This window comes from Dermacentor andersoni, chromosome 11 (genome assembly GCF_023375885.2).
Source record: "Dermacentor andersoni chromosome 11, qqDerAnde1_hic_scaffold, whole genome shotgun sequence".
NCBI classification, from domain to species: Eukaryota; Metazoa; Arthropoda; class Arachnida; order Ixodida; family Ixodidae; genus Dermacentor; species Dermacentor andersoni.
Genome location: NC_092824.1, coordinates 65,979,699 through 66,005,831, shown reverse-complemented (window position 1 = coordinate 66,005,831; position 26,133 = coordinate 65,979,699). Strand labels below are relative to the sequence as shown.

At 47.2% G+C, this 26,133-nt stretch overlaps 1 protein-coding gene across 2 annotated transcripts in view; it reads right to left on the bottom strand.

Annotated features, from left to right (window-relative positions):
* LOC126518382 (KICSTOR complex protein SZT2-like) overlaps positions 1-26,133 on the bottom strand; it is a 256,520-nt gene that overhangs the window by 24,515 nt on the left and 205,872 nt on the right. For both annotated transcript variants that reach the window (XM_050168245.3, XM_055064554.2), the window contains 8 exons: positions 25,229-25,458; positions 22,463-22,675; positions 21,057-21,360; positions 19,256-19,317; positions 17,457-17,645; positions 15,282-15,574; positions 8,583-8,805; positions 4,638-4,851 (listed from right to left, as the gene is read on the bottom strand). In XM_050168245.3, coding sequence (XP_050024202.2) covers positions 4,638-4,851; positions 8,583-8,805; positions 15,282-15,574; positions 17,457-17,645; positions 19,256-19,317; positions 21,057-21,360; positions 22,463-22,675; positions 25,229-25,458 — 1,728 coding nt within the window. The remainder of the gene's footprint in view (positions 1-4,637; positions 4,852-8,582; positions 8,806-15,281; positions 15,575-17,456; positions 17,646-19,255; positions 19,318-21,056; positions 21,361-22,462; positions 22,676-25,228; positions 25,459-26,133) is intronic.

The following is a 26,133-nucleotide window of genomic DNA, read 5'->3' as shown; positions in this document are numbered from 1 at the left end:
TGTTGATGTGACCGAGCATACTGGAGGGCCTCTCCAAGGCACCGCTGGAGTTCCGCAGCAAGTGCATGGTGTGCTGCTTTTGGAGGCTCTGTGTCTTCCTTGTCACTTGTAGGTTCCCATGGGGTGCGCAACTCGCGGCCGTAACACAACAATGCTGGAGTATATCCGGTGACAACACTCTCGGCAGTACGCATGGCAAGGGCGATCTCAGGTATGTGCCGGTCCCAGTCTTTGTGGTTGGAGCAGTATGCCCGTAGACACTGCTTAATTGTGCCATTGTGACGCTCCACCATTTGGCCAGCCGGCCGGTAAGGCACTGTGTGGCGATCTTTGATGCCCCAGTGTTTCAAGAGGTTGCGCCATAGTGTGCTAACAAAGGGCTTGCCATTGTCACTGGTGATGGCCACAGGTGTGCCATGGCGGCAGAAGACTTGCACCATGCACTCCAGTATTTTCGCACTTGTTGCTGCTCGTAGAGGGAAAAGCTCTGGGAACTTCGTAAATTTGTCAATAACGACCAGCAAGTATTTGTGGCCCCGGGGTGTAGATGGCAAGGGCCCGATAATGTCAACACTGAGCTCTTCCATGGGTGATGTTGCCCACTGACTGCTCATGAGGCCCTCTGGTTTCTTGCGCCGAGCTTTTGTGCGCTGACAGACAGTACAGCACTGCACATACTTTGATATATCTGCTCGCATGCCCAGCCAGACGAATCGTGCAGCCACACGCCTCAGAGTTTTGAAAAATCCAGCATGGCCTGCAGTGGGATGGTCGTGGGCCACCTTCAGTGCCAGCTGCCGCAAGTGACTAGGTAACCACGCTACCTTGTGGTTGCCTCTTTGCTGAACCAGCAATCCGCTTGGCTGCAGTTCCGTTGTTTCGGCCAGATCACGAAAGAGGCGATGATCAGGGTCCGAACTTGGGAGCTGAGTCCCTTGGACCACTGCCTTCAGCTTTAAGAGGCGGTCATCACGAGCCTGTTCTTGTACCAGCTGTGTTGTGTCACTCAGCAGCGAAGAGTCAACCTCCGAGGCCACAGCTACTTCATCAAATGTAATTTTGCCTTCAGGTTCTGGAGCAGCAATGGGGAACAGCGTCTCATGTAGGTTGTCACTTGGGTTGTCTTCACACTGGAGAGGGGCTCTACTCAAGGCATCAGCGGGTATGTTTGCCAGCCCTCGTCTGTGCTTGATTCGGCAGTTGAAGCCCTGCAGCCGAAGAACCCAACGCTTGACCCTGGGTGAAGCTTGGTCGGTATGAAACATCCATGCCAGGGAGGAGTGGTCACAGTGTATTTCAAACTCCGTAAATTCAAGATATGCCCTGAACTTGTCCACTGCCCAGACTACTGCCAGGCATTCCCACTCCTGGACAGTATAATGGCTCTCGGCTGCTGTAAGGACTCTGCTAATGAAGGAAACAGGCTGCAGACCATCAGGGCCAGCCTGCAGCAGCACAGCTGCAATGCCAATGCCACTTGCATCTGTCTCCACCACAAAGGGTCGATTTAGATCTGGGAGGCTTATAACAGCATCCTGAGCTAAGGCCTGCTTGAGTGCAGTGAAAGCCTGTTCTTGGCACTCCTCCCACTGCCATGGCTCGTTCTTCTTCAAAAGGTTGGTCAGTGAATGTGCCGTCAGTGAAAAGTGAGGGATGAAGCTTCTATAGTAGCCGGCAAGTCCCAGGAAGGCTTGCAGCTGCTTAACTGTACTGGGTCTAGGGTAATCCAGCACTGCACGCACCTTGTCCTCATCTGGTCTGCACTGCCCAGGGGAGATGATGTGACCTAAAAACTTGAGGGACTGACGGCAGACCTGTACTTTATCTGGATTAATCGTAAGGCCAGCACCCTCAATGCGTTGTAGCACTTCCCTTACATGTTCAACATGTTTCTCCAGTGTCTCTGAGTATACAAGGACATCATCTAAAAATGCCATAGCAAAGTGGTGATTGATTCCCTGCAGCACCCGGTCCATTAGGGTTTGAAAAGTTGCTGGACCACCTGCCACCCCGAAGGGCATCCTCGTAAATTCAAATGTACCTTGATGGCAAATGAAGGCCGTTTTAGCTATGTCAGCCTTGCAAACAGGAATTTGGAAAAACCCTTGGGAGAGATCAAAGCTGGAAAACCACATTGCTCGGCCCAACTGCGCTAGCAGCCAGTCAGTTCGAGGCATTGGGTAGGCAGGTACTCGGGTGCGTGCATTTAACGGACGGTAGTCCACAGCGAGCCGGTAGCCTCCAGACTTCTTTGCAACGAGCACTGGGGCGCTAGTCCATGGGCTGGTGCTTCGTCTTATAAGGCCCTGTTGTAGGAGGTCATCCACACAGCCCTCAATGATCTTCTGCTTCTTCGCATTCACTGGACGTAGCTTGCATCTCACGGGCGCACTGTCCCCCGTGTCAATGAGGTGCTGAGCCAGGGTGGTACATCCCGCAACTGTAGTAAACAGATGGTTAAAGTCATCGAGAACTTTACTCATGCTTGGGTGTAGTTCCCTGGTGCCAGCCTGATGCATGTTCTCTATGCCTGGAACTACAAGCACTTCTTCAAAGAGGCTGTGCAAGTGGTACGACTCTCCATCTTCTATTGCAAGTGCTGTCGCTGGGTCCTTTCACGCTTAGCAAATGGCACCATGCACTGTGGATCGGTTCCAATCGTCCACCCACCCAGCGATACATGTAAAGAGATGCCTGTTGCTGTTAAAAAATCTCTGCCCAGCACAATGTCCCGACACAAGTCTGGCACACACAGGAAGCGTTGATTGCGGCTGCTTGTGGCCCACTTTATTTTGCACTTGAGGGAAGTCGTCGACTGAGACCAACCTGTTGCCAGGCGGAGTGCTTGTTCCTGTGTCTTGGGTTTGGCGCCCGCCTCGACCGCTACCCTTGCCGCCGGCAATCCAAGCAAGCTCACACTCGAGCCTGTGTCCAGTAGGGCCTGGAACGTCGTCCTCCCGATCTGCACTTCCAGGAGAGGCTCCTTGTTGCCGGCCAAGGCCACTACTTGCAGCGCAGTCTCGTAGGTGCTTGCCGGTGCAGCACCTACCGTCCCCCGTTTCCCGTACACTGAGAGCGGATATGTCCGATCCCGTTGCATTGGTAGCAGCGGGGTGGGCCGCCACGCCGACCTGTAGGGCACTCGCGGGCCATGTGACCGACGCCTCCGCAGCGATGGCAGTTGAATTCTCTTTGGTCACGCGGCTGGTACCTTTGGTGCTGTGACGGCGTTGAGAGATGTGGCGTCCTTGTGGCGAATGCGGCCAATCCGTGCAATTGGTCTCGGTGGTAGGAGGGCTGTATCGCCGCGGGGTGCAACGGCCAGGGGGATGCCGCCGGCGGATACTGGAACGGCGCGGCAGCCGCTGTGATCAACCCTCCGGGTTGTGTTCCCGGCACGCCGGCCACGTTTATAGTCGATTGGAAGGCCAAGTCTCTCGCGACTTGGTCAGTCGGGGGTGGTGGTGGCTTGTACTGCATGCGCCTCCAGAAACGCTCCATGAGACCGTCAGCGGCCTTCGCCAACTCCGCGAGACTGCCGAACTGTCTTCCCTCCACCAGATCCTGGAGTTGCGGGTGCATCTGCCGCAGCACGCGGTCAACCTTTTCCGACTCGGGCACTTCGCCGCCAATCCGGTCGTAGTAGGCCGCGATGGTATAAATAAATTCCTTTAAATTTTCTTGGGGATGTTGCGTCCGGTGCTCCAGCTCTTGTTTCAAGCGGCGCTTCGCGTCAATGGAGGAGAATTCCGCAATAAACGCCGCAGTGAACTCCTCCCACGACGCAAACGAGTTCACGAATCGCCACCACAACTTCGCGCTACCTTCCAGCGCAGCAGGCACAATGTGCGTAAGCCTCTTGTCAGCTGCGACACCGCTGACCAAACAAAACGTTTCAAGCCGGTCCAAAAATTCCTCGGGGGACTGATGGTCGTTGAACCCCTTAAACCTTGGAGGCTGACCTGGCTGACCTCCTGTGGAGCGCGGAGCGCAGTCGCTCACCGGTTGAACCGCCGCCGCCGTTGTCGTAGAACCCATAGGCACTGCCTCGGCCGCCATCAGTCTTTGTCTGACAGCTGCCGCGATTTGCTCGCGTTCCATGGTAGATCCGCTCGTCTGCCCCAGCAGATGCTGTACCAATTGTTCGGGAACGTCCACTGTCTCCATGTTCACGTAGATCCCGGACGGGCCCCCACTTGTCACGATCGACGACACGCCACACGTGGTCCCGAACTACCGCTTTATTTTCCGGCACGCCAACCTTCCGCACCACACAACCACACTCCTCCCGCCCGCTCGCGCCGCTGTCCTCCCCGCACTCACGCCACCTGTTCGTCGCTCAGTCAACTACCGTCGATCCCGCGCCTGGCCTCCGAGAACCGCGGCTCCTCGTCATGGGTCTTGGGCTGGCTTGCCGCGGGTCTTGCGCGTCACAAGCCTGAACGAACACCCAAACAAAAGAGCAAGCGAGAGCGAGAGAGAGCAAGCGAACAAACATTCTACATTCTCCTTGCCGACCAACCATGAAAACGGCTGAAGAGCCAAATAAAGCTATCCCCTTTAAAACTGTGTAATGAATTGGTGTAACCACGTAACGAAATTGTGAAAGGAACCGGCCACCCTAAGCAGATCCTCACCTGCATAGATGAGGTTGCGGGCATAGTTAGGAGACTTTTGGTAGTACTTGACAAAGTCATCCAAGAAGCTGGTCAGGTGGTATCCGTGCTTGAAGAGCAGCTGCTGGCCCGAAATGTATGAGTGGATTGTGCGCAGGTGGTAGTCATAGGTGAATGAGTGCATGTGCATATTCACTCTGATCTTGTCCAGGTCCTCAGTGAACTCGGATGTCACCTGGAGCCATGCACAAACACAATAGTTGGCAAAAACAATCCAAGAGAGAAATTATTAAAAATGTGCGTGAAGCAGGACTACTAGAATTACCTTGTTGTTATGGTAACGTTACATGCAACTGGGTGCCAGATAACAAAACAGCTTCTGCTATAACTGTGGCCCCAAGGTGGCCTTGGTGGCTCTTTATGATTTTTTTTCCCAATCTAAACAATGTGCACATGTGATATATAGCTATTGTGTTCTAGTTACCTGTAGCATAGTTGCATTGCTCTGTAAAAAAAGGTACTTGATGAACTTGCACTAGCTTCTGCTATTGCTTTAGCAACCACTGTGCAAAGAATTTATACATAAATGTATACAAAAATGAAGGCATCACAGTGAGATCACCTCAACTGTGATGAAAATGCTAACAATGTTAAACATAGAAATATGCTTGCACAAAATTGTTTATTGCTTTTGTTAGGGCTCTACAACCTCTTTATGTTCAATAGTCATAACAGTTGTAAACCATCAACAATAGTGATAATTCTTGTGCAACCAAATTTCTAGGTTTAACATAGCAGTATCATCGCAATAGAGTTGATCTCAAAGGGTCACCAGTGGGTATACAGTAAACGTCTCATTTTTCGGAAACCCTAGGAGATGCGAAAACGTCAGAGAAATCGGTCAGCCTGAAAAAAATGAATGCATGCCTTTTGCTGCCCCGAAAAGTTCAAATCACCACAGGAACATCCGAAACAGCTCTGAAGGTCTGCCAGTACACTTATCAGGTGTATTGGTACTTGTACTGTTACGGGAGATGGCAGATGCATGCATGTATAATTAAGGCATACTGTGTTCTCTGACAGTGGCCCCTTTCTGCTCATGGTATGCTTCACTGCAATACATTGCCATTACTTGACCGCTTAACCACTGCACTGCGGCCAAGCTGACTTTTGGAAACCAGCATTATCCAACGCTTGACCCTTGCTGTACTTTTCCTGTTTCGAAGCCAGTGGCAAAGGTTACAAAGGTGACGTTTGAGTGAGTGCCTGGATAACGATTCTGGCTTTTGGCTCAAGGTCACTTGAAGGTTGCTGACAACGGGAGCTAAAAGCATGATTAAAATCACCGACGATTACGATACTCCCTAATGCGAAATTTGAGCACAGCTCTAGACGTTTTCATTTTGCTATATATTGGCTGGCACGGACAACCTGTCTTGTGTGACACTTGCCAACGGAGCGAAGTGTGGTGCCACTGCCTCGTTAATCTGGAGATTGCAAAAGCCAGTGTGTGGGTGACGTGTGGGCACGATTCCCAGTAGCCACGATTCACAGTAGACGCCGCTGACAGACCTCCCAGACTATGCGCACTACTCTGGCGCCCTCTCGTAGCCACCGTCGCAGCACTACACATTTCCTCTCACCCTTTCACCACCTCCTCCACTTTCCCCCTCACCTCTTTCATCCCCCCCTGCACTCTGTGTTCGCTTTCATCTTTTGCTGTGCTCGTTCGCTTTGTTACGAGGGACAATGCCGACGCTCGCCGCAGGAATGGGCGCCTAAGAGCTGCGCTCTAAGACACTGCGTCGAAGATCAGGAAGGTAGTCGGTAAACATTTTTCTTGTCTGTCCAGAACTGTGGGACTAAATACCTTTGTTTTTGGTTTTGTACATTTATAAACCTATTTTCTGTTGTTTTTCATAATATGTATGCGCTTTACATATTTGTAATACCGCTATTGTAGTATCTCACGTCTTTTTGTACATGTAGTTTGAATTTCTGCCATTTCTTTAGTGAGTACCTTGTATTTGGACCTTTCACTAGCCGAGCTGGCTGAGGGTCCAATCATGTTTTGTTGTATTGGTTTCATAAAATAAAATCATGATGATGATGATGATGATGAAGCTTGGTACGGAATGTCAAAGCAATTAGGCCTAGCGTTGCCATGGCAGCTACACCTGCCAGTTGTGGCTCTGGCTGGATACGGTGGCTACTGCTGTGAGCGGCCTGGAACTGGCGCTCTTGGTGCGAGAGGACCGGTTTGAGGCTGCGAGATCATCGAAATGGCGGGGGCGGTAGCGTTGACTAATGCCGTTTCAGACCTACGATCACGACAAGAAGTTCAAAAAAACGGTTATCGAAGTGTTTCCACGTCTGAAATTTCAGACGTGCTTATACATTTGAGCCTCTGAGGTACGTGGCAGTGCCACGAAGGCATCCGGATTAGTGAGCATGTCCAAAAAATAGGTCTTTGACAAATTTATCTTTCATGCCCATTTATGACAATTTATCTTTCACGCTCAGTTGCCTCTTCCCTGATGCAAAGAGTGCACAGGATTTTCTCCAGCGAAGATGACCATGCCTCTGACCTGTTCAAAGTGTGCCGCAAACTTTCCGGTTATGGGTATCCTGGCAGTTTTGTTCATTCCGTAGGATGGCACACACATAATGGCACCTCATTGGCCACGGGCCCACGCAGATGTCCCTCATGTGCCAGGGGTCAGTGAGGCGCTGGCACAGTTTCTGCAGATATTTGACGTAAATGTGGCGCATGTTTCCGCCCTTAAGCTGAAGCACAAATTGGTGCACGTGAAAGACCAGCTCAAGAAAGAAAAGTTTCCAGGCATTGTTTATAGAATTCCCTGTGCAGACTGTGACTACGTTTATATCGGCGACAGCGAAAATTTTTAAAGACAGCTGAATGACCATATGAACGACGTCAGAAAGAAGAACACTGTCTCTAACGCACTTGCAGAACACACGGCAACTTCTTATCATGAGGTTGACTGGGGCAAGGCAAGCATAATAGCGAAAGAAAGAAACTGGTGTTCTCGTCAGCATCTGGAATCACTTCTTATCCAGACTATGAAGAAAATGCTAAACAGGAATGATGGCAATCTTCCACCTGCGTATGCTAGGTGCCTTGGTCACAAACTAAAAAGAACATAAGCTCACCTAGTTGAGCCACCTTTTTTGTGAACAAGGCTTCCGTGTGGAAGCTGAAACGTCGTGAATTTTTTTTAACCTTTTTATTTTTGGTTGGCATTTCTCTGTCCTACCTTTCATTATGCCCCCTCCCGACTAGACGTATTATCAGTAAACCATCGATTTCACCAATAGGAGTGAACGGTCAAGAGGAGCAAAGGGGAAGCCCACCTTGGGGGAGCCCTGGGGCAGATTTATACTATAAACATTCTTTGCACAGTGGTTGTTGGACCAGTAGCAAAAACTAGCATAGGTGCTTTAACCCTTTTGCTGCTGGGTTTTTTCAGAGGTGACAAACCACCAGCATTGTTTTTTTTTGTTTTCTTCTTAGATATTATAAAACGAGCACAATAGTTTAATTTTAGTTATGCAGAAATGATAAAGAAATGACATCATCATCACCATCATCATCATCATCATTCTGGCTACTCCCACTGCAGTGCAAAGGCCTCTCCCATACTTCTACAACTAGCCCGGTCATGAGCTAATTGTGGCCATGTTGTCCCAAAATGACAAAAAAATGACACAGATAATGACAAATGCTCTCTTGGTGTGGTCTTCACATTCCTATCTGACAAAAAGAATAAAACACGCAACAAACTAATAAAATGCGGAAACATACTGGCGAGTCAGTGACACTGAAAGGGTTAAGTATTAAGTACCCTTATTGGTAGCACGGTACGCAACAGAACAGAGCAAATGTAAAGCATTCACGTGAGCTAATATCTCAAACGTCGGCACAAAGATCTAAGGTGCACATACCTGTGACATGTAAAGCTGCGTGCCAGACGGCAGGAGGCGTTGCCGCTCAACGAGGAAGAGGTTGCAGGCGACGTAGGGGTCGCAGAAGCCGACCTCAAAGAAGTACAGGCCACCCAGGTGCCACTGGAAGAGGCAGTGGCGTGGCAACTCTCCGAGAGACAGGGCCCCCACACTCTGGCGCTTGCTGCTGGCATCCGACTCGCGCCTCCTCACCGACATTGTGCTGCAGCCAGGAGAAACTAGTTACTGCATATTCTACCAAAGGGAGCAGAGCTGTGCATTTGTTTTCCACACAATGCTTGTGCTTCCATTCGTCAAACGCAGCCAAGTAGTGGAAAAAGCAGCCATGCAATGAAGAGAAGGCAACTCTAGGGGGAAAACAAGATTGGCAAAGACAGCGTCGCTTCCTCGAGACACTGCAGCTTCTTGCACTTCCGCTCCGCATGCCACCAAGCATTGAACAGCACTAAGAAACGAAGCAAAGCTGGACTGAGAATATTCATAATGGTGCGCACGCCAACAAAAGGGTTCAGCTGTTCATTGGTCTGCATAGTTGTTAAAAGCAGTAATGCTGTTGCTGCCTGCCTTCTTGGTTCTTCAATGCCTGTATTGGTCGGCGATTGCACCACATTGAAGGCTTTTCCTTTTTCCCAGAGTTCTCTTATCACCCGGCAGGCCTTGCGCAACCAAACATAAGAAGCCCTTGTCTTGAGATTAATGCCCAGATAATCGCTTTCAAAATTGGTCTCTCTCTCTCTCTCTCTTTTTTCTTTTGCAAGTTCAAGGTAAGCTTATGATAAGTGCCTTTTATGTAGTGTTTATCTCATTCGCAGTTTTGTTGATTGGCATGTGCTTCTACAAGTGGCAGATCACACCTGGGTCGGGAAGAATCCTGCACTAGGCGACGCATCAGCGCATGTAAAATCGGATATTTTATTTGTAGCACAGAAATCATGCAACTGCTGTCCCTCAAATGTGTTTATTTGCAACAAACATGCTTAAGAGACAGAGATAAAGCGGTTCAAAAATGAATTTATAATTCACATGGTGCCTAGCATGACCTCCTGCAAGCACTTATGTGTAGCTTTCCCTCACAAACGATCGCTGTTCATTTGGTGTGCAAGATGGAAGATAGCTGTGCAACACTGCTGCCTTTGGGATACAGTTACTCTAAGTAGTAGTGTTCAATTAATAATAATAATAATAATAATAATAATAATAATCATCATCATCTTTTTATGTCCACTGCAGGACAAAGGCCTCTCTCCCTGCGACCTCCAATTACCCCTGTCCTGCGCCAACTGATTCAAACTTGCACCTGTAAATTTCCTAATTTCGTCACCCCACCTAGTTTTCTGCCATCTTCGACTGTGCTTCCCTTAGCTTGGCACCCATTCTGTAACTCTAGTGGACCACCGGTTACCCATCCTACCTTCTTTTATACACTGTCTTTTATGCACATTTGCGTTTAAGGTAGTATAAAGAAAGAGGTCCCAGAGTATAATACTGAAATGGGACTTCTTTTTTTTATTAAAATCATGAAACATGAATATCAACAGCTTACAAGCAGTTACAGTAACAATATCATCTACAGCTAAATAAGTAAAATAGTAAGTGGAGCTCAAAAACAAATACAAGGAAGTGATGCACGAGAATGTGTCACCATCTACAGACCATTCTCTACATATCTATCTACAGACTAGAGAGGACATTTAGGGCACTGTTGCACCAAAGTAGGGTGCGTTCACATCACTAAGGCAGAGGTGAACGAGTCCGTAAGTGCTAATCGAAGTAAGACCCTTATTCCAGTTGCGGCGACAGCTTAAAAGGCCCAACAACTCTTTTTGGATTTGGTAATTAGGCCCATCTGTTTGCAAAACGATTGCCTTGTCAACATCCGATTTAAAATGTCACGGTGGCACAGTACACCAAGGGTTTTTTTTTTTAGCTACACCAAATTTAAAAAAGGAAATGCCCGTGACAGATAGCACCATTCTAATTTTTGAGCTAACTTATTCGATGAGGCGGCCACTACATTTACGACAAATCAAAATACTTAATTCAATACTTAACATAATTACTTTTAGATTAATTATTTTAGAGCAGACATTTCAATTTACGAGTTGCAGCCTCAGGAATATGCTAGTTCTGTGCTTCAATGCATAAAGCAGCATTTTCTTAAAAATCTAAGCGAAACAATAGTGCATTTTTACCACGAGTTTGACGGTGCATACTGAAACCGGTGCCATCCTCAGAATTTGTTCCAAGTCGATATGCCTTGCAATCTTACGAGCTACAATTTGCAAATTGAAATATATGCTACAAAGTAACTAATTAAAATGTTGATAAGTGTAATTATGTTAATTATTCAGTGAAAAGTTTTGATTTCTCATAGAAGTGATCACCACCTGGTTGAGTAATTTAGCTCAAGGGTCAGAATTGTGCTATACCTGCTACAGGCAATTTCTAAAATTTGGTACAGCTAAAAAAAAAAAAAACTAAGAAAGAAAGAAAGAAAGAACGAAAAAGAAAAACATCCTACAGAGCCCAAGGTTGCAGATTTGACTCCCACCTTTCTTGAGGCATGCCAGGGCAGCAAACATTTCAGTCACCTAGACATTTTGCTTGAAGAAATGATAATGTCTGTTCCTATCACTGAACTAACAGGTTGTCATCGTCACCCTTTTTTTTTATGCCTATGGCAGGACGAAGGCCTCACCCAATGTTCTACAATTACCCCTGTCTACCACTAGCTGATTGCAAGTTGTGCCTGCAAATTTCTTAATTTCATCGCCCCACCTAATTTTCTGCCATCCTCGACTGTGCTTCCCTTCCCTTGGTACCCATTCTATAATTCTAATGTACTGCCAGTTACCACATTTACAAGATTCTAACACGCAGCCCATTTTTGTAGGTTCAACGTAAGAAATAAAACTTGAATTCTCCTGTAAATTTCCTTCTGGTGATAAGGATCCCCTATAACTTAGATAAATGTATTTCCTATCCCAACCACAGGTTGTAAATGAACTTAAAAATATCCAAATCTTGTAACTGACACCTCTTCTGAAACTGAGGGCCTAAATAAAGATGTTGCTTTTCAAAGTCACTAAATTAACATTATTCAGATAGGAAACATAATTAAGCCTCATTTAAATTGGTCCAGAAATTGTCTGAACAGAGGTTATTAAAGAGGCACTAAAAAGCTTTTCAAACATAGTAAAAAAATGATGCCGATCGGTTAACAAGGCTCTCGTGATCATGGGAGTCAATTACTAGACTGCACGCTGTAGAGGTGCCTTGCAAAAGCAGGTATCACATTGAACCAGGACAAGTGTCGTTTTGGGGTACCCGAGGTCTCCTTCCTCGGAGTTGTCGTCTCAGCCCAGGGCATCAGGCCTGATCCGGGCAAGGTCGAAGCAGTCAAAGCCATGGAAGCTCCAACGGACGTTGCTGGCGTTAGAAGACTGCTCGGAATGGTGAACCGTCTTGCCAGGTTCTTGCCACACATCTCGGACGTCACAGCTCCCATCAGAGCCTTACCGAACAAGTCTGCGAGTTGGGTGTGGCAGCATGAGCAAAAGGCAGCATTCGAGAAAATCAAGGAACTCTTGACGTCAGACAGGTGCATGGCCAAGTACCACCCGTCGTACGCCAATACGGCGTCTGCAGACGCAAGCTCATTCGGACTCGGCGCAGTTTTGCTACAGACGCAACCCTCAGGAGAGCGCCGCTCAGTTGCGTTCGCTTCGAGGTCAATGACCGATACCGAGCAGCGTTACAGCCAGACTGAAAAAGAAGCTTTGGCAACGACATGGGCTATCCAAAGGTTCAACGAGTTCGTCCGTGGCATCCCCTTCGACGTCAAGAGTGACCACCTGCCACTCGTTTCGCTTCTCGGCAAGATGGAACTGGACATGTTGCCGCCTCGTATTCAGAGACTACGGCTGAAGACCATGCGATACCAGTTCCGTATGCTGCATGTGCCAGGAAAGCTGCTAGCCACAGCTGATACGTTGTCGCGCATCACCTGCAAGCCACCCACTCCTCTAGACACTATCGAACTTCTTGCAGCACAGGTAGTCGGCTGCACGTCGGAAGTCTTGCCGCCCAGCCCTAAAGACGTGCGACAGGCACAAGAGTCCGATGGCGAGTGCAAAGCCCTCGCTTCCTACTGCCAGCATGGTTGGCCACAAAAGACCAAGACACCACTGCACCTCTCAAAGTACGCCTCGGTGGCAGACGAGCTCTCTGTCTGCGACGGAGTTCTGTTGAAAGGTGCCCGGATAGTCATCCCATCGTCCGTTCGGCCAGCGGTCTTGACGCTGTTGCATGAAAGTCATCAGGGCATCAACAGGACCAAAGCCCTAGCTCGGGAGACAGTTTGGTGGCCCGGTATCTCGACAGACATCGCCTCTCTCGTTGCCAACTGTGAACAGTGCGCTTCCACCCGCGTGAACTTTGCCGAGCCCCTGCTCTCCACGGCCCTACCTGGACATCCCTGGGAGTTCCTTGGAATGGACTTGTTCCACCTCAACGGCCAGACGTTCATCCTGGTGGTGGACTATTATTCAAGGTTCCCTGAGGTAGTGACCCTGAGGAGCACGACAGCTCAGGCACTCATTGACGCTCTCAAATCCATCTTTGCCCGCCATGGAATCCCGCAAGAAGTCAGGTCAGACAACGGCCCACCGTTCTCGTCGCAAGAGTTCGCGGCATTTGCAGCATCATACGGCTTTAACCACAGGACCAGCAGTCCACACTACGCTCAGTCGAACGGAGAGGCGGAGAGGATGGTGCGTACTATCAAGGACCTGTTTCGCAAGTCAAAGGATCCTTATCTGGCTCTGCTCAGCTATAGGGACACTCCAGGAGTCAACGGCTTTAGTCCAGCCCAGCTGTTGATGGGACGTCAACTCAGAACCCCAGTCCCAAAGCAAGGCTCCCAGCTATGTCCCAACTGGCCCCCAATGAAAGAAGTCGTCGCCAAGGATGCGACTTACAAGCAGAAGCAGGCCGACAACTACAACAGGCATCATGGAGCTCGAGACTTACCACCACTCCAAACAGGTCAGCGCGTCTGGGTGCGACCTGATCAAGTGCAGGCTACGGTTCTCAGTCCGGGGCAAAAACCAAGAAGCTACGTGGTCAAAACGGAGCGAGGTGGCACCCTACAGCGCAACCGGCGTCACCTAGTGCCTTTTGGGCCTACTGCCTCCGGAGAGGAACCACCACCACTACAGCAAGCTCCCTGTCAGGAGCCTCGGCCTGCCAACATCGTGGAATCGACGGTCCCCCTCGGACAGTCTGGGCAACAGTCCCCAGCAGCCAGGGACCGCAGTGAGTGTGACACGAACACGTTACGGCCGGCCTATCGTTCCGCCGCACCGTTTGAACTTGTGAAACTTTTGATGTGTTTGGCTTCCTGAATCTCCCCCGTCTAACCTCCAATGCTTCAAGGGGGGAGATGTAGAGGTCGCCACAGTTCAGCCTCATTTGTTAGGCTGCCACCAGAGTGTGGTGCCCCCTGTGACCTGTGTGTGTGTCTCTATATATGTTCGGGCCCAATAAAGAAGGGGCATTCCCTTTTCGTCCAAGCAAGTGGCTGTACGTTTCGGTCCGTCCCTGCGTGCTTGTGCCCCGCGCGGCACCAACCACGCGACACACGCAGCAAGGAATTTACAACCTCGTGTCAGAAGCAGTGAACAGACGCTTGCACTCGCATCTGCAATATCGTCATCAAAAGCTGATCGAAAGCAGTTGGCCGACCAATGCTATTGGCTGATTTTATGATCGCAAGAACATTCTCAGTAATACATAATTACTCATTTTGAGTTAAATAAATTAAAAGTATGTACACTCTTAGAAAAGTGTTCACCCTTTGGGACTTCTCCCACAACAATTTTCATCTACTTTGCCCGGATTCAACACTGTGTACCTGGTACTCCCAGTTCACGAACAGCATGCGTGTCATCAGCGTGACATAGCATTCTCAATAAAAAAGTAGCAAAGTGCAGAGCTTTCAAGAAAGGAAATGCAAGAAAAGCAGATGACAACTATTGTTGTGGGAAAAGATAAGCCCAAAAGGGGAGAAACTTTTTTAAGAGTGTATGTCTGATCTGAAAAAGACCGAAAAATCATTTCATCCTTGCACTGTGCATAGCTGTGTTTGCTGCGCTTTGCCTCCCGGATGGCAGCAGCATGCTGTGTAGTGTAATCTGCCGTGACCACCACAGGGTGCCGCAACGAGTCCTTTCGATGCCGCAACACTAAACTTTTGGCTGGGCTTTGCCCTCTTGGCTTCTCCGCTATGTAGCTTCCAGTGTGCTAGCGGAGACAAGAAGAGAGAGGAAGCTGGGTTTTGGTGTGACGACTCCCCTTTTAGTTGAAAGATTTAAAAAATTTTTGTGGCATGAGATTCGTGGGACGAAGTAGTTTAATAGTGAGGCCATTCTATGATTAGTAACAAAAGTTCTTCAAGGCCCCTTTAAGTTTTCCTACTTTTTGTATGGGGAAAACAGAGGTCGGGTGCGAGGTGAAGCATCATTTGAATCTGAGAAGAGCACCCGTGACAAGCGAATCTGAACATAGCATTTTGGGCCGAAATTGCCCAAAGGTGATTACAGAGACTGACTGAACAAAGTTACAAACGGCCGATTTTGGGAAAGACACTCAAACCAGAGGCTGCCTGCTGTAGCGCACCTGGATTTGCGTGACGCGGTGTGCTTGGTCTGGATGGCCATGAATCCCAGGTTCTGCAGGTACTGGATGTACTCCTGGATGTAATGGCTGCACACCGTCATGTGCCACGTCTCCTCATTGGTGGACCGCCGGTGCTGTTTGGGTGATGACTGCTGCCCACCACCACCTCCTCCACTCCCCCCCGAGGTGACAGAGGGTACTCCACTCGAGCGGCGCATCCGTCGCGTGGCCGCAGCATTGGATGCATCTCCACCAATGCTCTTCTGGCTCCCGCCGGAGCTGTGTCGTGTGCGCTGCATTTAGTATAGTACAAATTACTTAAGTGTAAGCTGTCCTGTTCAAAAAGTAAGGCAGCAGGAACTACAAAAAAATGGCGATATCTCGTGGTTAATTTAGCTTGAATGGCAAAGTGTCAAGGTGTCCTTTCAGCGATTATTTCTTGCTTGTCTTTGCAACTGATGTACACACAGTCAAACCTCGTTATAATGAAAATACCTTTATCATATCCGAAATTTCTTTTAAGCATACCCACAGATACTAGCAAAAAAATGAAATCAGGTCTATGTGAAAGAAATACAAGGGGGGTGCCTCCAAAGAGGCTGGCAAAGGGTCTCCTGTGGATTTTTATGGCCTGTCCATATTTTTTCCATGCCGAAATGAGGCACGCAAACAACGATAAATTATGCACATGGACTCTGAATCACTGCAAGTGCACAACGATATGAGTGGTGTTATCACGTGGGATTGGGGCATTGGTTTGCTATCTGCAGTCCAACTAACCCAAGCCAGTGGGCAAAACATGCACATTGCCGACAGACTTTTCGGACACAGAGGGAACTGTACGGGGGTCTGTACTCCACCACTGCAATTGCCAGTCTAGCTAGTGCATCGGATCTCATGCTCGTTCGCTGATAAGATCTACGAGTGCTAACGTATTGACAATGAGCGTCCCAAAACGGCTTGCCACCCATCCACTCTGCTGGCCGCACTGCTTACGGCACTAGGCCGAACCAGTGCCGCTCTGTCGGAAGTTGACAACCAAAGTTGTAGTTTCGTGCCTAGTCAACAGGGTGCCAATTTAGTCCATGGCTGCCATATTTGTGGCGTCACACATAAGGTTCATGCCTAAAACACTTATGGAACCTGCGCACAAGCTTCAATTTTCGTCCGTCTCCGCATACGTTATCACTTTCCTTTTAATTGTGGCATCACATGTTTTTAGCCCACACTTCCATGCTGATAAAGCAAACACAGAAAACGGGAAGACAGATGGTGTACTAACCTAAGCACACATACACGCAATAGAAATTTGCAGGATATTTTTCGTCATTGGAGAGAGGCACATTCCAAGTGGCACTAGATACTTACTCAAGTTGGTGTCAAAGATGTGTGTCAACCAGCAACCCAAGTTGGCATTAAAGAGGTTCATTTAAGACCAGCACAAACTGAGTGGCCAATACCCAGTGCTCCAAATCGACGCCAAAGAGTTTCACTGAACAGTGGTACCTACCCAGTCCCGCCCCTACAGTGGCCTATGTCAGCGTGAAAGAGGTTCATTGATGAACGACATGCATGTGCACGTTGCCACACACTCAGCGACCTAAGTAGGTCAGATGGTTAGTTTTGGTACCCTGTTGCCTCAGCATGACAGCCCGATGCACCACCCATTTGGCCATGGACTACCCAATGACCCAGGTAGGCGGGTAAATTGTTAGATAGAAACACAGATATGAAATGTAAACTCTCTCAACAATGAGAGAGGAGTGTCATCTGTCTTGGTAACAGCTTAAGAGCACAAGGAACCACACTAACACACATGCACCAGCCCACAAAAGCACCCAAGAAAGGAACCCCAATTTAAAACAATTGCCAACTGTCTCATTACAGTGAAACGTGGCTTGAGACTTTCTCGGCAGTGATGTAGTGGCGCCATCTGTTGCCGTTATGGCAAAATATGGAGCGCCATGTTTTGCCCCAGCAAGCACAAATGGCACTGCCCTCCCTGAATCCCTCGGGGCAATTCAAATGTTTTATAGACTAAGCAGGCAATTACATCATCCAAACACAGTATTAAACGAAATGCCCTAAACAGCCAGCACTTCAGCCAGCCAAGTCATTTCCACCCGACTCCCTCCCTCATGCAACATTTCGTACGACCCTATCCACCGGCCTCACCTGGCCTGCAGGTGGTTGGTCATGTGCAGCAGCGGGGCAGTCCGATGGCAGGCCGGATGTGATGGCAGCCTCGAGGGTGTGGTCGCGCACCTGGGCCACCTTAAGCCGCCATGTTGGGCTGAACAGCAGCGGCGTCAGGCAGTAGTGCACCAGGCGAGCTTCCTTCTTCACCTGGGTCAGCATCTTCTCCTGCAAGGGCACAAGACACGAGGGCACCAGCTGTGAAGACAACCACTACCGCGCCCAAAATGTTCAACCAGATGATGGCGCAACATAACACTACTATCCCATGGATAGCAGCCACTTCCAACTTGCACATTTTGAAGCGCTGTCACGCTCAATACAAAGCGAAGTCTGCAAAGGCATCTAACCAGGAGCGGGCAGGAGTGAGCATGCGATCGAAAGCGTGAGTGTTGTCTGACCTTAAGTTTCGGATGGTTCGAGTTATAGCCCACCTAAAATCGAGAGAAAACCGAGTGAAAATATGAGGTGGGATAACTTTCAGTGTGCAGTAAATAAAAGTCGAAAAATGTAGAGCAGCCAAAGAATCAACACGCGTTTATTAGCACGGAATTTATTCATTCTCGAAAGCATCGAACGAACAGCCATTGTTACTTTCAAACAAAAGGTCGACAACCTTCTCACGGACGATGTTCGACGTGGTTGGCAGGGCAGCGGGAGGGGGGATCGCTGGAGGAAGCCGCTCATGAAGCTCTCCATCTACTGATGCATATTAAATCTTTGGGCCGATAAGATAAAAACGCAAAGGCTCGAGCGCAGAAGCGACGCTATCGGGCCAAGTATGCTGCTAGGCCTAACTTGTACGCCGCAAGCGCAGTACCCGCAAAACACAGAACAGAAACAAGAAAAAGAAAGGGCAAAAATACCGCAAGGAAACAAGAATCGTAATAGTGAGCGAGCGAGCTAAATATTTTCTCAGTTTGTAAATTACAAGAATAACAAAGTGTTTGTATGAATGGTATTGCAACATAAAAAAAATCTCACCTGGAATGCTGAGGGTGAACAACACCTTCAGAGGGAACCGGCCAGTTGGCTCTTTGAGGATTATGAATGCCGGGAATGGTATTGTCAGGGGTGGGCTATCTATCCGTGTTTTTGAAAAACCAGAAAATCGTGCCAAAGACAGAGGTGGGCTATCTGTCAAGGGTGGGGCATCCCTCGGGATTTTATGGTAGTTGAGTGTTCAAAACTATAGTCAAAATTAACGAGATCCAACAGCTACGACACCGGTAAGCAGGGCAGCCCTACACGGGTGGCCACAGCCGAGCGTGAGCAGACGATAGTCGGCTTCTTCCGAAAGTGCGTAATTCTTATCAAAATTTGGAAGCAGATTTTAGCTTACTTCAGCCTGTTTATCAAACTGCATCAATAAATATATGTACACAGTAACAGTGGGAAGAAGCACACTGATCCAAATACCATTTTTAATGTAAGCTACCGGCCAATAGCAGTCGCATATGAAAATCTGCTATATTACGAAATAAAACGTCCAGAAAGGAGTGAGGAGCAGGCTTCTGTTGAAAAGAGAGCGTTATAGAGAAAGGTGACTTCACTCTCCACTTGCGAGCTCCCCGCACCGCATACGACTGCAAAATTTGGCTGAGATGTTCACAGCAGCGTGTGCTATACACAGACTGTTTTTTTCACCAAGCCCGACGGTTGATTCAGGATCCCTTTAAGCTTTTGCTTTGTCCATCATTGCTCAAGTGAGCAGAGAGAATATTCGTGCTCTATGCTTTCCATTGACTTGATATTTGATGCTCTTTGAAATTGCTTACCATGACGAGAAGATTGGCGCTGGTGCCTTTGTCGTCATAGATGCGGTGGAATTCCACAAGTTCTGAAACAGAACATAGGCGGTGCTTTTACTAGCAATGTACTTCGCATACGTAATGGTGAAGGGAGAAGCAACATGACACAAGAATCCCCACAAGTGGAACTTATGCCTGGGCAGCAAGGGCTTTGTTTATTATGGACCTTAATGGCTAATTACAGTACAGTAGACTTTCATTAATTCGACTCCAGTTGACAAAATTTTTGTTTAATTCGATCCTGACCGATGGTCCCAGACAGAGCCCCTACATTTTTGTGGACAAAGGCTTTCGTTATTTCGATTACGAAATTAATTCTAACTTGGCTGGTCAGCACACATCACATGCCTGACCCCAATAGTGATTTCAGCAGTGATTCTAACAGTGACAGCATGTCCTGGCAGCACTTAGGGTGCGCTTAATGCGTCGAACAAATGTAATCTCCCGTCAAAGACACCTATCTTTGGACTGCCACGGGGAGCTTTCAAAAGTGAAAATGGTAGCTCACAATAAATTATTACAGTATTTACGAAATCCTAATGTGCGCCTTTTTTCCCAAGAAATGTAGTCAGAAAATTGTCCACGCTGTGCAATACAATACGAAACCAAAACCAAAACAGTGTTTCAAAGAACCTAACATCTGAGCAAGCCTAGCCAGCATCACTGCTACTAGCATCACAAGATGATGATTATGGATGGCAACAGAAAAGCTCGCATAGCATGATGATGCGCTGCTTTCAGTCTGTTTACGAAATGACATACAAACGACAAATTATTTTACGTAGTAATAAGCTAGTTGGAACAGGTCACGTCACATGTTCTTCAGGTTACGGAGGATTGCATGCCCTGCAGGGCGAACTAGCAAAGGGGTTAGTTTAGGCATGGGCACTGTCCTATTTGTGATTGTTGCAAAGTCATTTGATAAGTGCAGAATATCAAACGTGCTATGGACTGTATGGAGGATGACATGCTGCGCTTCTTCATGGACAGCTATGAAGTGCTGTCTGAGAGTGATGACCATGGACATAAGGCGAGCAAATTTCTATCCTCTGCAGGTAAAGTTCGTCCGTTTCATCGTTTTCTTATTACCAGATTCAGAAGACGCTGCTGACCCATGCCAAATTTGAGAAACACAAGCGTAAGCTTGCGGAAGCCGCTATAACAATGGGCATCTCAGGTCGCCCAGGCCCAACCAGCTTGGTGCACGCCAGTGTTTCGTGCTGCAATTATTTGTGCAACACTTCATAATATGTTGATATCAGCTGGTGTTGAGTCTGCCAAATTTTTTAGGGACTTCAGATCGTATGTTTTCCTGGTTAATATGTCTTTTTTTTTTGCCCTTGCGTTTCATTTTCCAAGACATAAATGAAGCTTTACTGTAAGTAAGGTAATTACGAAATGTGTGGAAGAATGATTAGACAGCTTCCATGCACAGTGTGAAACAATGTTAAGCTAGACATTTTGCAGGTAGCTGGGGTTCCATAGTGTGTTACCAGGTGGCACAGTGTGTTCGTGTAAAGCGAGCAGCGTTGTGTACGGTGACGACAGCAAAATGATGGCGTATTGAATATGTAACACGTGTTGTGCTGTTCTCCAGTTCGCACTGCCCCCGTCTACGCGGCTTGACAGACAAATAACACGAGGTGCAGAAACATAGATGAGGTGGGCAGTGTAGACCTCTCCCTGTATATTTTATTATGTGCCTCTTTTCTTCAACTGGATCTGTACCAACTACCCCCTTCACCAATGTTGTGGAGTCACTGCTCACCCCTTCTCCGCATTCCTCGCATCTCCTGCACCTGGCGCCCATGGCGAGTCACGGGGTCATCGCAGCTCGCGTATGAGGCTCCCTGCATGGGCGTCCTCGGCTTCACACCACGCAGAACCTGCCCAACGAGATTGTGCACTGCGAGCCTTGTCGCCGCAGCCGTGGTTTCCTGGTGCCGGCTCGTAGGGTTGTGGCGTAAGACCATGTGGTCCACGAAAGCCCACAGGTGGCTCGGCATGCCGGATATCGGGGCTGATGTCTGTGTTGCCACAGCCATGCTGTGCAGCTGATGACCAGTCACTGCCTGCAAAGTTGAAATGAAGCTTTCTTTGTGGAGCAAGATGGGTTTCGATGCTGTGATGGTCAGATTGCCAAGAGGAGAGGGAAATGTGGAGAGGTAAGGGATGTGTTTGGCATGGTACTAACTGAATGGTTGCATCAGTGATGACGTCATGCCCACCATGGCAGATGTGCTTGGTTATGCAGAGGAGATGTGCCTCAGTGGCGCATCACATCTGTTTTTGGGTTAGCACATTTTCTAATGCTACAGAGACAGTTCCAAATGAAATGGCCCATCGATCAGTGAAGAACGACTCAGCATGCGAAGCGGCTTTAGCCAAAGACTAAAAGCTCGACAACGGTGAGAGGAAGCCAAGACAGTAGAACTTCGCTTAGCAGCTTTGCTTACTTTAGCAATGACAATTTTTTGAATGTCTCTACAAAGAATTTGTGAAACACAACGCCGTGAAAGCGAGGCAAGGTTTAATGCCTTGGACAATGTCTGTTTTACCTGCAGAACATGCAGGTGCTCTAATGAAACCTGACAATTCACCAGGACATCTCATCTTGATACTCGGCAATCACCTTTTGTGCTCTACTGTGCGGCCAACCCTATCTACGACGACAAAGATGAATGTCGAGAAGTGGGATGTGATGGTCCTGGCGAGTTGTCAGATTCTATTAGAGCACTACATGTTCTGCGAATGGGTCCCAAGCACTGCATGGCACCTATGACTATGACCTATGACTATGACTTATGACCTATAACTGCATGGTCAGTTGCACACAGGGTTCCAGAAGTGGGCAGTTTACGTAGTGTCAAAGATTGTGCTGCTGCTTTGTCTAAAGAAAACAAGAGAGTTCAGTAAGCGACTCTTGTATATCACTCTGAGCGTGTGTCTTTGTTTGCACCTCAATACCATGAATATACGTATGTCAACTAGCCCAGCTGCCCACCCTTCTGAAGTCCTGACAAAAGAGTTGTCTACTGCGATGAAGACACGTCCCCTTGTCGAAATGCTGGTTGCAGACTTAGTGCTTTGCTTCTTCAACCATTCAACTGCTATGCCTACCTCGCACTGTTCTCATGAATTACAAGCGACCAGCCCGGCAATGGTTTAGCTGACCTGCTGCTGCTGCTGTTGCTGCTGCTGTTGCTGCTGTCGTAGGCAGGGAGCGGGGGTGCTTGCCGCAGGTTGGTGGAAGAACAGCCCCATTTTCTGGACAACAATGCTCCGCAAAAAGTCATTGCGCAGGTCCTGCCACTCGACCAGGTGGCCCAGCAGTTTGAAGAGCTCCTGGCCCTGATCGGACGTCCAGTTGTACAGGTAAAGGGTCAACTGCAGCAAACATAGTGAGATGGGAAGATTTTACTTACTTCAGGGTCAGAGCAGTGCAAAGAGCACCAAAAGTTAGGTGGTCAACATAGGTCGACATGTTCTCTATTAACATGTGACACACTTATAAGAAAAGTAAAAACCATCAGATGACTGTGCTAAACATAAGAAAAGAAGCCTCTGTGTAAGACCGTTTTAAAGTCATGGTAGTGAGGGATGCTCTAAGGTTAAATTATGATAACAAAATTGAAGAAATGTGAAACAAATGAACGATGAATTAATGTTATAATTAAGATGCTTACACAAGATAATAAACTTAACAGAGTGAGAGAAAAGAGCATTATTATCTCAAAAACATCATTTTAATAGAATAAAGCTTTTTACAAATTTTCAGAGCAAAAAGCCAGCATATGCTTTCAACAATCATCCACTGTTAACAAACAACACTGTTACTCTCAGCAGAGCTTTTCTTGCAATTCTTTTTCAAGCAAGTGCTTCTGAAACGCAGTGTGTAAATTACATTTCGAACATGCTGTAAGCTTGAAGCATGCTTGCTATGTGGTCTGCAAAGTTGTAACATTAAAGTGAGCGTCAAGCTGTTCACCAGCTACATTGTTGCTCTCTTATTGTGTCAGACAGACAATGAAATTGTTTGTTGAAAGAAGTGGAGGTTTGGCAAACTAGAAAGGATACTAAAACGAAAGACAGGGCATGGATTCCTGTACCAGGGTCACATAATACCAACTTTGACTGAATCTAATAGGGTCTAGTGAATTGTTCATAAATACAAAATGAGCACAATACACATAAATCACTCATAGAAGTATCCAAAGACTCAATGTGGTAACTTTTACAAGCTTTTGCTGCATGAAAAAAAAATAATAATAATGATCGGTCACAAAGGTGAAAATACAACAAAAATACCCTGAAATACACAATGCCCATACTAAGTTTATCGGCAGCATGGCTTGGATGAGAAATTTGAATGCAGCAAGACTGTCCTTCAGTTTCCCTTACAGTGTTTCACCAAAACATTAACGTTCCTCCCTGCTGTCACGGTGCCTTTCATAATCACTTGCCTGTACAATACCCTATTTTATCACAGTGGCTGCAGGTACCTTCATAATTTTTAACTTTTTGTATGCTACAGATGACGCTCATTACGACAAACTGTAATAATCCAGCGAGATAGGTCTGTTATATCCGAAGTTTATTCTATCTAGTAGGTCCGTGGTATGTTGTGAAATGGCGGAACTTCACATATACCGCAGTCTCAACCAAAGGTAATTGCAAAAATTATAAAAACATCGAAATTCAACAAACAGATAAATGGGTTTACGTGGTGATTGTACTACCTCGCGGCACGGTGTCCTGCCTTTCACTGTTTTTGGACGCTGGTAGCCGAAAAATGGCAGTTTCCTTCAACGGTAAGATTAATGGCTGGCCGGCTTCCCCGTCATGCCGAGCACGTCGCCGTTGATGGTTACACAAACATTGGCTACAGTATTTCACACAATACAGTGGTCGATAGAATAAACTGATGTCTTAATACAATCTTTTGCATCAAGTGATCAAGTGATCAAGTGATCAACTAAGCTGGTTAGGCCTAGTGACAACCTCAGCACATGGAGGCAACTGTGGGCGGCAGTGAGCCGCTTGTGTTGTCGACCCGAAAACTCTCTTTTGGACGTTGCGCAGCATGCCATTGCGAGAAGCTTGCTGCTAATGTGTTCTTTAAGAAAAATTGCATTTTCACACATGAAAAAGTGCTTTTTCACACAAGTAGTTGCATGCAGTGCACTGTAGTTGCATGCAGTGCACTGTAGTTGCAAGTAGTTGCGTGCAGTGCAGTGAATATGCACGCATTGCTGCAGCAAAGTATATTGTTTTTACACCACCTAGACACAATCTTTCCCAAAATTTGCCCATTGTAGTTGACAGTTCATTATACCCGTATCCATTAAAAGCAGAATTTGTTGCATTGATAACATAGGCTGACCAAACTAAGTGATAAGAACAGTCTGCTATATCTGAAAGTACATTATATATGCAGATCCAGTGTAATGGGGTGGACTGTATTAGATATTTCTTTTGTTTTGTACATTCACTTATGAGTCTAGCAGCTCTTTTAAATGTCTTTTTAATGATGGGCACCATGCTGATGGTGCTAAAGCTGGTAATGGTTCCTGATACTGATAAAGAATAATAAATTCATTTGCCTATAAACGGTCACTGATTAATGGTGCCGATTCACAGCCTAGCACCATTCATCATGATGATGATGATTAATGGTGCTAGGCTGTGAACTGTCACTGACACTAATAAAGAATAATGAATTTTTTAGCTGTTAACAGCCACTGCCAATGATAAAGAATAATGGCTTTATTTAGCCGTTAATGGTTACTGACAATCATAACCGTTGAAGAATAATGATTAAAGCTGTTAAGGGTAGCTGATAATGATGCTAAGCTGTTAATGGCCACTGGCACTGATAAAGAATAATGAGTTGATTTAGCATTTCCCCCCTCTTTACAGTGCGTGTATAAACAAACTCACAGACTTGTCCTCCACTCGCAAGAAGAGCAGTCGTTGCCTGGGTATCAACGCTGGCTGCCGAGCTTCCCCAGCATCGGCCCCAGCAGTGGCGCTTTTGGCCTTCTCTGGCGGCGCGACGATGGTTGGTGGCACCGATGATGGCGTGCTTGGCGTTCGGCAGAGGGCGGGTGTGTCCAGAGAAGCTGCCACTGGCAGCATGTGTGGCTCGAAAAGCTGAGTGGACTTGTGGCCTGTATTAAGAAAGGTTAAATCACAGGGTTTTTAACGTTCCAAAGCTTCACAGTCGGACGTGAAGAATGCCACAGCAGAAGGCTCCGGATTAATTTTGACTACCTCAGGCACTGTGAGGGGCCAGGGCCTGTCAAAAAAATTTGGTTATGCAGTCAAACCTTGTCAAATTTCAAATGATTCCTGCCAATATCATCAGGTAAAATAGGGTTCCCGACTAAAAAAAAAAAAAAAAAAAAAAAAAAAAAAAAAAAAAAAAGCACTGTGAAAGACTGGAGGAGTGTGTGTGTGTGTTTTTTTTATCTTTCTTCATTTTTTTTAAGACATACTGTATGAGAAAATACAGAACAAAAAGAAAAGTTGCAATTGCGTCTGAAAGGCAAAGCATTGATAGTGATAGCAAAGTAAGGGTTGTAGTTTTATCGGCCGTATAAGGTACAGTAAACATTTGTTTATTGAACTGCATATTGCAGGAGGAACAAACAAATATCAGCCTGACAATAGGTAATGGTATACCCTCTACTTTTGGTATATTGTCCACAACATTGTGGCCTCACGAGATTGAATTTGCCACAGCAGCAAAAGTACTGTGCTCCTGCAGTCAGATGAGGGAGTAAATCCTTTGCAGATATTAAGTTATGGCACATTATATCCTAAAACTGCACAGTAGTTTATCA